This window comes from Rhinoraja longicauda, chromosome 11, assembly GCF_053455715.1.
Source record: "Rhinoraja longicauda isolate Sanriku21f chromosome 11, sRhiLon1.1, whole genome shotgun sequence".
Taxonomy (NCBI): Eukaryota; Metazoa; Chordata; class Chondrichthyes; order Rajiformes; family Arhynchobatidae; genus Rhinoraja; species Rhinoraja longicauda.
This window is the reverse complement of record NC_135963.1, coordinates 55,177,107-55,193,734: the sequence shown is the minus strand read 5'-3', so window position 1 is coordinate 55,193,734 and position 16,628 is coordinate 55,177,107. Positions and strand designations below refer to the sequence as shown.

Genomic DNA, 16,628 nt, shown 5'->3' with positions numbered 1-16,628 from the left:
GCGTAATTGAAGCAAATGAGTATAATTATGGTCCATTTAATGTTATCTGAACTACCCTGCACTGCGATAAATTACTGCAGAGGCATGTTTTCTGACTTATCTTGGAATGGTTCAAAACTGTATGAAGTAAACACACATTCCTACAGCAACACATGCCTACTTTCTCTGTATAATTGAACAGATTTTCTTATTAAATGCTCCTGGCGATTCAACAGGCCAGCATAGTGGCACAGCGGGTAGAACCGCTGCCTCACAGCACCAGAGACCCGGGTTCAATTCTGACCTCGGCTGCTGTCTGTGTGTGTGGAGTTTGCACGTTCTCCCGGTGACCGCGTGGGTTTTCACCGGGTGCTCTGGCTTCCCCCCACATCCCAAAGGCGTGCGGGTTTGTAGGTTAATTGGGCTTTGTAAAATTGGGTGTGTGGGGAGTGGATGAGAAAGTGGGATGACATAGAACTAGTGTGAACGGGCGATCGATGGTCGGCGTGGGGCTGATGGGCCGAAGGGCCTGTTTCCATGCTGTATATTTCAATCAACACAAATGGAGAGGTGCTCTGTACTAAAGGTTTACAGCGTGATTTCATTGTCCTACCAAAAGTACATTATTCACAAACATTGGCAAGCTCTTTGTAGCTGAATTGTAAGAATGAAAAGCTACCAGGTTCAAACCATCACTCAGCTTACTAATAAATGTGGAATTCTCTGCCTCAGAAGGCAGTGGAGGCCAATTCTCTGAATGCATTCAAGAGGGAGCTAGATAGAGCTCGTAAGGATAGCGGAGTCAGGGGGTATGGGGAGAAGGCAGGAACGGGGTACTGATTGAGAATGGTCAGCCATGATCACATTGAATGACGGTGCTGGTTCAAAGGGCCGAATGGCCTCCTCCTGCACCTGTTGTCTATTGTCTATTGTCTAGAAGGATGAGAGGGGATCTTATCGAAACGTATAAGATTATTAAGGGGTTGGACACGTTAGAGGCAGGAAACATGTTCCCAATGTTGGGGGAATCCAGAACAAGGGGCCACAGTTTAAGAATAAGGGGTAGGCCATTTAGAACTGAGATGAGGAAAAACTTTTTCAGTCAGAGAGTTGTGAATCTGTGGAATTCTCTGCCTCAGAAGGCAGTGGAGGCCAATTCTCTGAATGCATTCAAGAGAGAGCTGGATAGAGCTCTTAAGTATAGCGGAGTCAGGGGGTATGGGGAGAAGGCAGGAACGGGGTACTGATTGAGAATGATCAGCCATGATCACATTGAATGGCGGTGCTGGCTCGATGGGCTGAATGGCCTCCTCCTGTACCTATTGTCTATTGTCTATAAATGGTGACTTTAATTATCATTCAAATCATTTATTAAAAGCAAATCTCAAGGAAATGCAGATGCTGGAGTCTTGAGCCAAACACAAGGCGTTGGAGAAACTCAGTGGGTAAGGCAGCATCTGCGGAGGGAATGGGCAGAGGAAGTTTCGGGTCGGTACCCAAGTCAGCAGATCCTGTATCCATCCATCACTTGCCAGGCTCTGTCCCGCCCCACTTCTCGTTTCCAGCTTTCTCTCCACCCTACTACAATCAGTGTGAACACATGTTCCGACCCGAAACGTCATCTGCCAGCGTTCTCCACAGATGCTGCCTAACCCGTAGATTTCCTCCAGCACTTTATGCCCCACTGTTAAAAACAAGCATGTAGGTCTGTTCTGAATTAGGTCGCATTAAAGTGGGATCAACTGAGATGGCGCCGATAGGCCCGAGGGTAATGAGTTTAGGGTGACGGATGATAACTTAGCTGTGATTCCCAGTGCAGATCACAAGTCATTATTTCATGCTGCAGTGTTACGTGTGAATGATGTTACAATGTGGTGGATACAGCGTTTGGGGAGTTGGCCAATGCTCTGGTCTTGGTTCACGCATGGAGCAGCTCCGTGATTAAGAGAGACAATCGTTGCCAGACCGCAAGTGGGAAAAAAATCTGGAAAGGATACAATTTGTTTCCAGTCACCCTGTGAAAACACAAAACACAAAGGCCCAACAGAAGGGAAAAGATGTTGGAGAGTTGGAACTGAGGTCTGGTTTATTTTAAGTCATGGGCCTTGCTAAAACCCGACTGATCCCATAAGCTAGGCGAGGGTACTGTCCATTGTGTGTCTCTTGTCTTAGAAGGATGAGGGGGGATCTTATTGAAACATATAAGATAATTAGGGGATTGGACACATTAGAGGCAGGAAACATGTTCCCAATGTTGGGGGAGTCCAGAACAAGGGGCCACAGTTTAAGAATAAGGGGTAGGCCATTTAGAACGGAGATGAGGAAGAACCTTTTCAGTCAGAGAATGGTGAAGGTGTGGAATTCTCTGCCTCAGAAGGCAGTGGAGGCCAGTTCGTTGGATGCTTTCAAGAGAGAGCTGGATAGAGCTCTTCAGGATAGCGGAGTGAGGGGGTATGGGGAGAAGGCAGGAACGGGGTACTGATTGAGAGTGATCAGCCATGATCGCATTGAATGGCGGTGCTGGCTCGAAGGGCTGAATGGCCTACTCCTGCACCTATTGTCTATTGTCTATTGTCTATTGTCTATTCCTTGCTTCCACTTCAGTCAATATGCCTTGCAAGTCCCCAGAGGTAGACACAAAATGCTGGAGTAACTCAGCGGGACAGGCAGCATCTCTGGAGAGAAGGAATGGGTGACGTTTCGGGTCGAGACCCTTCTACAGACTGACCTTGTTGTAAGTTCCCATGTTTCTTCCCCTCTGTTATCAAGCTTCTATGAAACTGAAGCTACAATGCTGAGAACTATATTCTGCGCTCTTTGCTCTTCCTATTGTAGTTTAGTTTATTTTAGCTTAGTTCAGAGCAACAGCGCCGAAACAGGCCCTTCGGCCCACCAAGTCCGCACCGACCAGCGATCCCCACAAATTAACACTATCCTACACTCGGGACAAGTTTTATATTTATACCAAGCCAATTAACTTACAAACCGGCACATCTTTGGAATGTGGGAGGAAACCAAAGTTCTCGGAGAAAACTCACCACAGGTCACGGGGAGAACGTACAAACTCCGTACAGACAGTGCCCGTAGTCAGGACTGAACCCGGGTCTCTGGCGCTGTAATTGAGTTTGACTGATTGTATTAATACGTGGTACAGGTCCACCACCGAATCTCCAGCAACTGGTGATCTGGCAGCCCCTGTAACCCGGGGAGAAAATTCCCCCCACCCCTCCGGAAACCCCCCCCCAAAAATGTGGCCTGTGCCGGGCGAGGTGGCCAATCTCCACCTCACCAGGACTTCCGCGGCCAATTGGCAGAACGAGTCTGTGGCCGGCGCCAGCAGATCCGTTCCCAGAGCCGATGTCCGAGGCCCACATTGCAGTCCGGTATTTCGCCCCCCCCCCCCCCAAGGCCGTGACCTCCGTTGGTCGGGCAAAACGGATAATCTAGAAAGGCAGACGCTGGTTAAACGCTGAAGATAGACACACAAAGCTGCAATAACTGCGGGTCAGGCAGCATCTCTGGAGCGGTGGGATGGGTGACGCTTCGGGCCGACAACCTTCTTCGGACCAGAAAGGCTCTGGAACCAAGAATGCCAGATAATCGGTGATGGAACTGAATTCTCTAATCTGATTGTTCGGCATACGAAACAACACTGCCTCAGTGCAGGTGGCAATAATACACTTAAACGCACCAGCAGAAGAGATCCGTTTAACTTGGTATCATGGTCGGCACAGACATTGTGGGCTGAAAGGCCCGTCACAGCGCTGAACTGTGCTACATTTTATATTCTACTAGACGTTGGGCCCAAACCTCTCCTGCATTGGTGCAGCACCCTCTCCTCCCCCCCTCCTCCTCCCCTCTCCCCCTCCCCTTTCCCTCTCCCCCCTCCCCTTTCCCTCTCCTCCCCTCTCCCCGCCCTCTCGCCCTCCCCCCTCCCCATCCCTCCCTCCACCCCCATCCCTCCCTCCCTAGGATTTTAAAAAAAAGAAGAAATACAGCGCGGAAACAGGCCCTTCGGCCCACCGGGTCCGCGCCGCCCAGCGATCCCCGCACATTAACACTATCCTACACCCACTAGGGACAATTTTTACATTTACCCAGTCAATTAACCTACATACCTGTACGTCTTTGGAGTGTGGGAGGAAACCGAAGATCTCGGAGAAAACCCACGCAGGTCACGGGGAGAACGTACAAACTCCGTACAGACGGCGCCCGTAGTCAGGATCGAACCTGAGTCTCCGGCGCTGCATTCGCTGTAAGGCGGCAACTCTACCGCTGCGCCACCGTGCCGATAGATTTAAACTTTAAAGTGTGAATAACTTAAAAAATATAGCACCGATTTCAATGAAACTTCTTCCATTAGCACTAAAGGGACGACGGTGAGTAAGGTGGGCCTAAAATCGTCACGTGATCGTGTACCGTTTTGGCTGTAGTTCAGGAACAAACAAACAAACAAACGAGAGTTTTAGTATATAGATATTCAAGTCAGCAATTGACAGAGATTTGAACTAAAAGGGAGTCAAGGTGTCCGTGGAGAGAGTGGGAATTCTCTGCCTCAGAAGGCAGTGGAGGCCAATTCTCTGAATGCATTCAAGAGAGAGCTAGATAGAGCTCTTAAGGATAGCGGAGTCAGGGGGTATGGGGAGAAGGCAGGAACGGGGTACTGATTGAGAATGATCAGCCATGATCACATTGAATGGCGGTGCTGGCTCGAAGAGCCGAATGGCCTCCTCCTGCACCTATTGTCTATTGTCTATTGTCTATTGGCTATTGTCTATTGTCTATAGTCTATTGTCTATTGACACTGGTGTTGAATTAGCCATGAATGTCAGAGCAGACATGATGGGCAATCTCACCGTCCTATTTCCAACCTTCTGAGGTACATGAATCGAGAGTGTATTTCTTTAAAAGCCTGAATAAAAAAATTATTTTCCCCGAAGTGACAAGATTGCCAGATTTCCCTATGTCCTCCGACACCACTATTGGATTGGATTGAATTGAAAAGACACAGCAGGGAAACAGGCCCTTCGGCCCACCGTGTCCACGCTGACCATCGATCACCCGTTCACACTAGTTCTACGTTATCCCACTTTCTCATCCACTCCCTGCACACTGGGGGGAATTTACAGAGGGCCAATTAACCCACAAACCCGCACGTCTTAGGAGGCAGAGGGATGAAAACGGAGGAAACCCACGCGGTCGCAGGGAAGGACATGCAAACTCCTCGCGGACAGCAGCCGAGTCAGAATCGAACCTGGGTCTCCGAAGCTGTGAGACAAGCATCTGTTTGTCATTATTCAATGTCATCCATCTGGATATGGATAAGGAGACTGTTATGACTTGAACTATCCAGGGAAAAGGAACAAATGATTTGATGAAAACTTTCCATTAGCGAGGCAGTGCGTGACTTTCATCCCTTCACGCATTGTCAGATTGGATTACTTTTTCCATGACCATCTTTTATCCCCGGAGTTAAGAATGCAATGTTGGGCTGTGGCTGCGAGCTTGAAACAAATCCTTTTATTATTTTTTCCCTTGCTCTGGATTTGTGTTCGTTCTACACAGCAGAGGATTCCCTTCATTGCCTCACTCCACTGTGTCAGGGACTTGAGCAGAAACGAAAAGGAAAATTGACCCTGCCCTCCATCTGTAAACCAAGCCTTGCCTGACGTTGAATGTAGAACAGCGCAGTACAGGAATGGGCCCTACAGCCCACAAGATATACCCGTTGGGATTTGATTGCGTCAGGGAAGTGCTGGAAAGAATGATTGAGTGAAACCACATTCAGTAAATGAGCCAAGTTATGCCCACATGTTTTTAATGCACGAGAGATAATGTTGGAAACATCACTTCAACTTGAGTCGATCCTGTGCTCTGTGATAATAGACAATAGACAATAGACAATAGGTGCAGGAGGAGGCCATTCGGCTCTTCAAGCCAGCACCGCCATTCAATGTGATCATGGCTGATCATTCTCAATCAGTACCCCGTTCCTGCCTTTTCCCCATACCCCCTGACTCCGCTATCCTGAAGAGCTCTATCTAGCTCTCTCTTGAATGCATTCAGAGAATTGGCCTCCACTGCCTTCTGAGGCAGAGAATTCCACAGATTCACAACTCTCTGACTGAAAAAGTTTTTCCTCATCTCCGTTCTAAGTGGCCTACCCCTTATTCTTAAACTGTGGCCCCTTGTTCTGGATTCCCCCAACATTGGGAACATGTTTCCTGCCTCTAACGTGTCCAACCCCTTAATAATCTTATACGTTTCGATAAGATCCCCTCTCATCCTTCTAAATTCCAGAGTATACGAGCGTAGGCTTGACATTTAGACAATTTATTGCAGGGTTGAGGTAAATATATTTGGTCATTGTGAAAATGTCACCCCAAGTTTCCAAGAGTTCAAAAATAGTTTGTTGACGTTAGAATGAAGAAGAGAGTGCGCGTGCCAAGGACGGCTGACGTCATATTACAGCTGTGCAAGTACATGCATGGAGGCAGACACAAAATGCTGGAGTAACTCAGCGGGACAGGCAGCATCTCTGGAGAGAAGGAATGGGTGACGTTTCGGGTCGAGACCCTTCTTCGGACATGTCACGGGGGCGGGACAAAGAAAGGATATAGGTGGAGACAGGAAGACAGTGGGAGAACTGGGAAGGGGGAGGGGAAGAGAGGGACAGAGGAACTATCTAAAGTTGGAGAAGTTGGAGAAGTCAATGTTCATACCGCTGGGCTGTAAGCTGCCCAAGCGAAATATGAGGAGCTGTTCCTCCAATTTGCGGTGGGCCTCACTATGGCACTGGGGGAGGCCCAGGACAGAAAGGTCAGACTGGGAGTGGGAGGGGGGGTTGAAGTGCTCAGCCACCGGGAGATCAGGTTGGTTAAGGCGGACTGAGCAATGGTGTGAGCGAAACGATCGCCGAGCCTGCGTTTGGTCTCGCCGATGTAGAGAAGTTGACATCTAGAGCAGCGGATACAATAGATAAAGTTGGAGGAGGTGCAAGTGAACCTCTGCCTCACCTGGAAAGACTGTTTGGGTCCTTGGATGGAGTCGAGGGGGGAGGTAAAGGGACAGGTGTTGCACCTCCTGCGGTTTATATACACAAAATGCTGGTGTAACTCAGGGTGTCAGGCAGCATCTCTGGAGAGAAGGAATGGGTGACGTTTCAACGTCAAATGTACAAGCACCATACAGACAGCTGCCGCAGTTAGGATCGGACCTGGATCCCTGGTGCTGTAAGGCAGCAACTCTACAGCTGTGACTGTGACCCAGCTTGTTATTTTCCTCGTGAAAAGCCTCAATCATTTTCCCAGGATAGGGGAGTCTTAACCGAGAGGGCATAGGTTCGAGGTGAGTGGGGAAAGATTCAAAAGGGACCAGTGCGGTAACGTTTGAAACACAGAGACCATAGTCCAGAGCCAAGAGTGTTTTATTGTGATACGCCCCAAAATGGAACAATTAAATCCTTGCTTATGTGAGCGTACGTGGAACGAGCTGCCAGAGGAAGCTGTCGAGATGGATGCATTTCCGACATTTAATATACATATTTGGACAGGTACATAGATAGGAAAGGTTTGGACAGATATGGGCCAGGTGCAAGCAGATTGGGACTAGCTTAGTTAATAAACTTGGTCAGTGTGGATGAGTTGGGCCGAAGGGCCTGTTTCTTTAGTTTTAGTTTACTTGTCGACCAGCGATCACCTTGTACACACCAGGGACAATTTACAATTGTTGTTTACCGAAGCCAATTAACCTACAACCTGGGGCAGACACAAAATGCTGGAGTAACTCAGCAGGTCAGGCAGCACCTCAGGAGAGAAGGAATGGGTGACGTTTCGGGTCGAGACCCTTCTTCAGACTGATGTCAGGGGACATCTTTGTCCGATCAGTCCGAAGAAGGGTCTCGACCCGAAATGTCACCCATTCCTTCTCTCCTGAGATGCTGCCTGACCCGCTGACTTACTCCGGCATTTTGTGTCTACCTTCGATTTAAACCAGCATCTGCAGTTTTTTTTCCTACATAACCTACAACCTGTATGGCCTTGGAGTGCGGGAGGAAACTGGAGCCCCTGGAGAAAGCCCGCGTGGTCACAGGGAAAACGTACAAACACCACACAGACAGCAGCCGCAGTCAGGATCGAACCTGGATCCCTGGTGCTGTAAGGCAGCAACTCTACAGCTGTGGCCTTGCGCCGTCCCCACTGTGACCCAGCTTGGTCAGCATGGATAAGTTGGGCCGAAGGGCCTGTGTCTGTGCTGTGACTCCATGACTCTAACGCAAATAAATTGCTAATACTCTTTGTTGAGGTCTCGCAGTGCGATTTAACTTCATTGTTTCTTGGGGAGGCGGTGAATATTTTAAAACGAAATCTATTTATAAGCTCAAGTGGAGTGGAAATAATGAAATAGCAATGCGATCAGGTCAAATCCAGCTTTCAAGGATACACAATAGAAACATAGAAGCATAGAAAATAGGTGCAGGAGTAGGCATTTGGCCCTTTGAGCCAGCACCGCCATTCAATATGATCATGGCTGAACATCCAAAATCAGTACCCCGTTCCTGCTTTTTCCCTATATCCCTTGATTCCATTAACCCTAAGTTAAATCTAACTCTCTCTTGAAAACATCCAGTGAATTGGCCTCCACTGCCTTCTGTGGTATTGTTAACTCAATAATCTGTAGAAATTGAGATGCTTGGAATATGTAATGCCTTAAAATATGTAATGTACAGTGTGCATTCAATATGCCGATAGACATCTGTCATTTAGTTTCCTGGGGCTTGTTCTAAATCGTTCGTTCATATTTGTGACCCGTCTTTGAGTGCATGAACTCTGGAATCACCGCGATGGGATTGCACATGGTTCAGAACCCTTCTGGCCCCTGTGGCTTGCAAATTGCTGAGAACCTCTCCGACAAGATAATCTCACCATCTATCTCCAGCCTGAGCTAACTAGACTTCTTGAGCAGGAACACTTAGGGAATAAAAAATCGGGAGACTATGAACAAGTCCTCCCAGTGCAAATGTCAAAATCTCTCATTATATTGAATTGTTGAGGTCCCAAACATCCCGATGTGCTTTAAATAACTGCTCAATCTGGCAATCTGGAGACTTTCAACATTCGGCACTTGTGAGTTAGTCATCAGCGGTAGGCCACATAAATTGTGGATTGGTATCAAAAACCCTTTGCGATTTTAAACAAGGGATTGCCTCTTGGTTTACATTACCGAATATTACAGATGCCAAACAGAGAAGAACTTTCTTTGTCAGCTCTGAGGCATGGCCACATTGGCCTGTCACGCTGTGAAAACGGAGAGGATGAGACGGAGTTTCTTCCCACAGGCCATCAGGACTGTCAACTTTTATAACTCCAGGGACTAAATTTTGTCTTCTCTATATTAACTTTATTAACTTTATTTATATGCTGTAACTGTAATTCTTTTTTGTGCACAATCCGCAGGCATTGCCACTTTCATTTCACTGCACATCGTGTATGTGTATGTGACAAATAAACTTGACTTGACTTGACTTGACTTGACTTGCGTAAGGTTTGCGTTTGACCTTTGGACTCTCTGCTCCCGTTCCCAGGCATCACGCAAGTTCATCAGGACCACGAGCAATGCTTCCCATTTTTCCAAAGGAGAAGACAACCTGCAATTAAACAATAGACAATAGACAATAGACAATAGGTGCAGGAGTAGGCCATTCGGCCCTATTCACCCCTATCCCCGGGTTCCCAAGCTTCGCACAGTTTCTGTCTTCACTTCAGCAATACCAATGTGGCAATATTATAACAGGGAACGCTCCAGTTATGAATTGATGTTTTGCGTTGGCAAATCAGGCGGCATGTTTACACCCAGAGCCCAACAGAGTTCCCGAACAAGAGAATAGGTCTCCAGAGCAAGACAAATTCTTTTCTACCTAACATTGAAGTCGAGGGGCGGCACGGTGGCGCAGAGGTAGGGCTGCTGCCTCACAGCGCCAGAGACCCGGGTTCCATCCTGTCAACGGGTGTTGTTGGTACGGAGTTTGTACGTTCTCCCTGTGACCCGGGTTTTCTCCCGGGTGCTCCGGTTTCCTCCCACACTCCAAAGGCGTGCGAGTTTACAGTTTAATCGGCTGCGGTAAAATTGTAAATTGTCCCTAGTGTGTAGGATAGTGCTAGTGTACGGGGTGATCGCTGGTTGGTGTGGTCGCGGTGGGCTGAAGGGTCGGTTTCCGCGCTGTATGTCTAAAGTCTAAAGTGAATAGACAATAGACAATAGGCAACAGGTGCAGGAGGAGGCCATTCGGCCCTTCAAGCCAGCACCACCATTCAATGTGATCATGGCTGATCATTCTCAATCAGTACCCCGTTCCTGCCTTCTCCCCATACCCCCTGACTCCACTATCCTTAAGAGTATCTAGCTCTCTCTTGAATGCATTCAGAGAATTGGCCTCCACTGCCTTCTGAGGCAGAGAATTCCACAGATTCACAACTCTCTGACTGAAAAGGTTTTTCCGCATCTCAGTTCTAAATGGCTTACCCCTTATTCTTAAACTGTGGCCCCTTGTTCTGGACTCCCCCAACATTGGGAACATGTTTCCTGCCTCTAACGTGTCCAACCCCTTAATAATCTTATACGTTTCGATAAGATCTCCTCCTGAAGTCTAATTGCTGTCCAGACTCCATTCTGTAACATTGGTGTTTGGTGCTTCATGCCAATGTTACTGAACCTGGAGGAGCACTGATTCTTCAGCGGAGGCGGAGAGGTTTATAGCATGAAAAAGGCCCTTCAGCCCGACTTGTCAATGCCGATCATCCACACTAGTTCTACCTTTCCTGTGTTTGGCCCATTTCCCTCTAAACCTTTCCTATCCATGTACCTGTCCAAATGCTTTTTAAATGTTGTGATAGTTCTTGCCCTCAACTACCTCCTCTGGAAACTTGCTCCCTTCAGCCCAACCTGCCCATGCCAACCAAAATGCCCCATCTACACTAGTCTACACTAGCCCCACATGCCCGCAGTTGGTCCATGTCCCTCTTCAAACTTTCCTATCCATGAACCTGTCGAAATATCTTTTCAAGTCTCTATGACTCTAAATGCTGTTATGGTCCCTGCCTCAACTACCTCCCCTGGCAGTTTGTTCCAAACACCCACCACCTTCTGAGTGAAAAAAAACTGCCTCTCAGGTTCGTACTAAATCTTGCCCCCTTTCATCTTAAACTTATGTCCTTGGTTTAAGATTCTTGAGAAAGGACAATGAGAGATAGTCAGGAGGATATTTTTCATACTTCTATACATTTTCACTGTTCCTCGGTACACGTGATAATAAACTAAACAAAACTCCTAGAATATTAACCACTCCAAATTGCAATTTAATATGAAACATAATTTATTCAAGTATTCAAAACAAAGGGAAATACAACGCACTGTAATTTAATTCAATAAATAGAGGAGAAATGCTGACTCTTGCCACACTTGGTGTTATACTGCTTTGTTGACTGACGATTGCCAATCCCAATGCAGTCTGTCAGACTAATTCAAACACATAAAGAACTGCAGATGCTGAGATCGTAAGCAAAACACTGTGCTGGAGGAACTCGGCGGGACAGGCAGCATCGGACGAGAGAATGGACGGGTGACGTTTCAGCTCAGGACCCTTCGTCAGACTGAAGAACCACCTCTGTTTTCCACCTTAGTCTTCCCCCCTACTCCAATCGGTCCGAAACGTTCTCCTGCCCATTCCCTCCACAGATGCTGTCTGACCTGCTTTGTGTTTAACTCAAACACGCACAGAGTGCAGCAATACTGATTGTAATGCATAGGAAAATAATTACAATTTCTATTATTCCTGATGTACAATAAATTATTCTCAGATACAATTAAACTCAATAATCGACCTCTACAGACACAATTATATTATTGACAAATTCACAGAAGGAAATAAGACATTTATTTCCATAAACCATTCTCTCCGTTCATGAATTCTACTTTGTTTAATAACATTATGTGGCAGGTTTGGGAATCTTACACTGATACGCCATTGATAACAATGAATACTGCTTTCATTTATATTCCCTCAGACTAGCGGGAGAGTGAGTTCTGTCCAGATCACAGCATGTCGCTTGAGAGAGCCGCCAGTTATGACCATATATTGACAAACTCTAAGTTATGCAACTTATATATTTTATGCCTGGGAGATGAGGATCTTTGAAGATGCCAATGGACTTTCTTTGTGAAACATTACAGGAAATATGGTGAGCCCACTCCCACATTATCCAAGAATGCTCCAGGATTGTCACCAAGAGAGATTTACTTGGAGACCTTCACCAAAAGATTTAATCGGAACCAGGGGGGTAACTTTTTCACACAGAGGGTGGTGGGTGTATGGAACAAGCTGCCAGACGAGGTAGTTGAAGCTGGGACTATCCCAACATTTAAGAAACCGTTGGACAGGTACATGGATAGGACAGGTTTGGAGGGACATGGACCAAGCGCAGGCAGGTGGGACTAGTGTAGCTGGGACATTGTTGGCCGGTGTGGGCAAGTTGGGCAGAATGGCCTGTTTCCACGCTGTATCACTCTATGACTCTGAGAGTGTGAAGGAACAGTGATATTCATGTAGCAGGTCTTCCACGGATCTAGCGAGTTGGGTTCAATCCTGATCTCATAACTGCCTATGTGGAGTTTGCATGTTCTCCCTCTGACTCATTGGGCCTCCCTCAGATGCTCCAAAAGACGTATGGGTTGCCAGACTTATTGGTCAAAGTAAATGACCCTGAATGTAGATGGGGTAGGAGAATCTAAGGGTTTGTGAGAGAGGATGGCTCTTTGTGAGTGGGAATAGATGGAGGGATGGCACTTGGGAACGTCTGAGAGCCAGCATGGACTCGATGGGCCGAACGACCTCTGACGTGAAAGGAAGCGCAAGAAATGAGAAATACTAGGAATACAAACACATTCAAGAAGAGCAGTTCTCTGTCTGATTTCAGTGGACGTAGCAATAAGTGGAACAGTACTTATACTTCCAACATGGAGATAAACACCACTAGATTAAAAAAATGAACTCTTGATAAAATTGTACAAAAAAATATTATCTTAATTCTGAGGGATGAAAGTGCTGCTTTTGATCAACTATTTACAATCAACTTTCGCCAACAACAAGAACATCAAAGGCTTTATTTTACATTATCTAAGAAATATTTCAACACGACCGTAACACAAAACATCTTCACACTGACAGACCAGACACCCCTAAGCACGTAACCGCTGCAGGTGAGAGGAGAAGGCGATTTGGTCTTTGGGGTTGGAGTGGCCTCTGGCATGAGTTTGGCTCAGTAAATCCAAGTAGATTTTAGACTTGAGAAACCTGGGGTAAGAGTCCTTCTCCATCAATGTGTAGATCTTGCTTTGTGCTTCATCGAAACAAGAAGATGTTGGGTCTGGAATGCTTTTCTTTGTCTTTTCTCTGATCTGTGATTCTAAATTGACCTAGAAATTCAAGGAAGATTCAATCAATGCTAAACAGCAGACCGCTTTGGTAATACATAGCTGAGAACTATTTTCCTTTGGGTAATCCTGTTATTATAATTCAAAATCCATTTTTTTCCAAGAAAGGCAGTAATGCAAAAAAATATTTAATTGGTTTATTATCTGACTGAAGAGGAAAGACCACATCTGGTCTCCCACATAAGCCGGCTAGGCAGATGCAGAAGGGGGTGGTTCTGGGATGCCAGAACGCACTGCTGAGCCTACTGGAGACGTCGTGGGTCCAATCAGCGAAACGTCGATGAAAGTAAGTGCCCACTTGATAACCCCAATGACGTGTCTGCCTAGCCTTTCTCAATATCGGAGGAGCATAGGTGAGTGCATAAGCCTCCCATCACCAAGGTGACATTGGCACTTTGTATTTCTAACATCTTGTCCTGTGTATTTGGAAACATCATCAAAATATCAGCCAGCAAAAGAATAAAAGGACACCAGTCATTGTGGAAAGGGTGCAGGGAAGATTTACGAGGATGTTGCCAGGACTTGAGCGCCTGAGGCTATCGGGAGAGGTTGGGCAGGCTCGGATTTTATTCTTGGAGCGCAGGAGGCAGAGGAGTGATGTTACAGTGGTGTATAAAATCATGAACGTTGTCTGCCCACTCCCTCCACAGATGCTGTCTGACCTGCTTTGTGTTTAACTCAAACATGCACAGAGTGCAGCAATACTGAATGTAACGCAGAGAAAAATAATTAAACTTTCTATCATTCCTGATGTACAATAAATTATTCTCAGATACAATTAAACTCAATAATCGACCTCGACGGACACAATTATATTATTGACAAATTCACAGAAGGAAATAAGACATTTATTTCCATTAACCGTTCTCTCCCTTCATGAATTCTACTATTGTTTAATAACATTATGTGGCAGGTTTGGGAATCTTTACACTGATACGCCGTTGATAACAATGAATACTGTCCAGATCACAGCATGTGATGTACCACAAGAACTTTGTGGGGTGTCTCTTGAGAGGGCCGCCAGTTCTGACCATATGTGGACAAACTCTAAGTTATGCAACTTATATATTTTATGCCTGGGAGACGAAGATCTTTGAAGATGCCAATGGACTTTCTTTGTAAAAGATCAGGGTGAATGCACAGAGTGTTTTACCCAGGACGAGGGAATCAGGAACCGGAGGACATAGGTTTGAGGTGAGGGGAGCAAGAATTAATAGGAAGCTGAGGGGCAAATTTTTCACTCAGATTGTGGTGGGCAAACGGAACAATTCTGCCAGAGGAGGTAGTTAAAAGAGGTATAATAACAGCATTTGAAAGATTTGTGGACAAGTTCATGGATCAGAATATGGGCCCAATGGGGATCCATTGGGATCTTGGTCAGCATGGGTGAATTGGGTCAAAGGACCTGTTTCTGTGCTAAATGACTCGATGACTCTATAACTCACGTTATCAAACGTGGCTTATTATTTGTCTTTAAATTTAATTTCAACAGAATTAGTTCAAATTGTAGATGAAGGGTTAACATTTTGGGGAGTGAATAGGTATGTGCGTGATTCATCGTTGCTTGCTCAAAGCCAGCAGTTGTCAGTCGTTTTCCATGTGATGTCTCTGGACCTGGTGGGCTACAATGCTGAGAACCATATTCTGCACTCTGTATCTTCCCCTCTGGTCTGCCTCTTGTACTCGACTGTATTTATGTCTCGTATTATCTGATTAGATAGCAAGCCCATGCACTAGGTCCATCCTACAGTCAAGTAGTCAAGTCAAGTCAATTTTATTTGTATGGCACATTTAAAAACAACCCACGTTGACCAAAGTGCTGTACATCAGTTCAGGTACTAAGAAACGAACATACAATGGCACACAAACATAACAGCACATACATAAACAGTTCACAGCGCCCCCTCAGAGGGCCTCAAACGCTAGGGAATAGAAGTAGGTTTTGAGCCTGGCCTTAAAGGAGTCGATGGAGGGGGCAGTTCTGATGGGGAGAGGGATGCTGTTCCACAGTCTAGGAGCTGCAACCGCAAAAGCGCGGTCACCCCTGAGCTTAAGCCTAGACCGCGGGATAGTCAGTAGCTCGAAGTCGGCCGACCTGAGGGACCTGGAGATAGAGTGGTGGGTTAGAAGATGTTTGATATGGGGGGGGGGGGGGGGGGGGCAAGCCCGTTTAGGGCTTTGTATGTGAATAGGATAGAATAGTAGAAATGTACAGAAGCCAATGAACCGACTGCACATCTTTAGAGTGAGGGAGGAAACCGTAGCACCCGGAGGAAAGCCCACGTGGTCCACTGAGTCCACACCAACCATCGACTACCCGTTCACACTAGTTCTACGTTATCCCTCTTTCCTATCCGCTCCCAGCACACCAGGGACAGTTTACAGGAGCTGATTGACCCAGAAACCCGCACGTCTTCGGGATGTGGGAGGAAACCGGAGCACCCGAAGGGAAACCCACGCGGTCACAGGGAGAACGTGTAATAGACAATAGACAATAGGTGCAGGAGGAGGCCATTCGGCCCTTCGAGCCAGCACTGATCATGCACAATCACCTGCCCTCTCCCCATATCCACTGACTCCGCTATCATTAAGAGCTCTATCTACCTCTCCCTTGAAAGCATCCAGAGAATTGGCATCCACTGCCTTCTGAGGCAGAGAATTCCACACACGGACAGCAGCCGAGGTCAGGATCAAACCCGGTCTCCGGCACTGTGAGGCCAATGCGCTGCCCCAACTGTGCTCCTTGTGTGCTGAAGTAACCCCTCAAAGCAGGGAAAGGGGGCCATTCAGTCCATCAGGTCTATGCTACCCCATTCACCGTCTCCACAAATGCGTTCCCTTTCATCTACAAGGTTCTCACCGGCCGATAAAACATCTCCCCCTCTGAGTTAACGTTCCCTCTGTTAGTGGACTTACCTCTTTGGGTGCATCGACTGCAATGTATTCATCGAAAACCTTCTTTGCCTTCATAGCCAGCTTTGCAGATGGTTTGAAGCTTTTGAATTCCTCACACTCCAACCAGAACCTGATATTCTCCTCGCTGTACTCTGACCGCAGGAACTCTGCAAATACCACCAGGCCATCTGTGGGAAAGAACGAGACATGCTTTGTGAACTAACAGAAACTAGGAGACAATCAGCGGACAGAAATCACTGACAATA

The 16,628-nt window shown here is 46.8% G+C and overlaps 1 protein-coding gene across 2 annotated transcripts in view; it reads right to left on the bottom strand.

Moving 5' to 3' along the window:
• Positions 1-11,386: 11,386 nt before the first annotated feature.
• Positions 11,387-16,628, bottom strand: part of LOC144598153 (regulator of G-protein signaling 4-like) — a 32,293-nt gene continuing 27,051 nt past the window's right edge. For both annotated transcript variants that reach the window (XM_078408050.1, XM_078408049.1), the window contains 2 exons: positions 16,384-16,550; positions 11,387-13,449 (listed from right to left, as the gene is read on the bottom strand). In XM_078408050.1, coding sequence (XP_078264176.1) covers positions 13,213-13,449; positions 16,384-16,550 — 404 coding nt within the window. In that variant the 3' untranslated portion in view covers positions 11,387-13,212. The remainder of the gene's footprint in view (positions 13,450-16,383; positions 16,551-16,628) is intronic.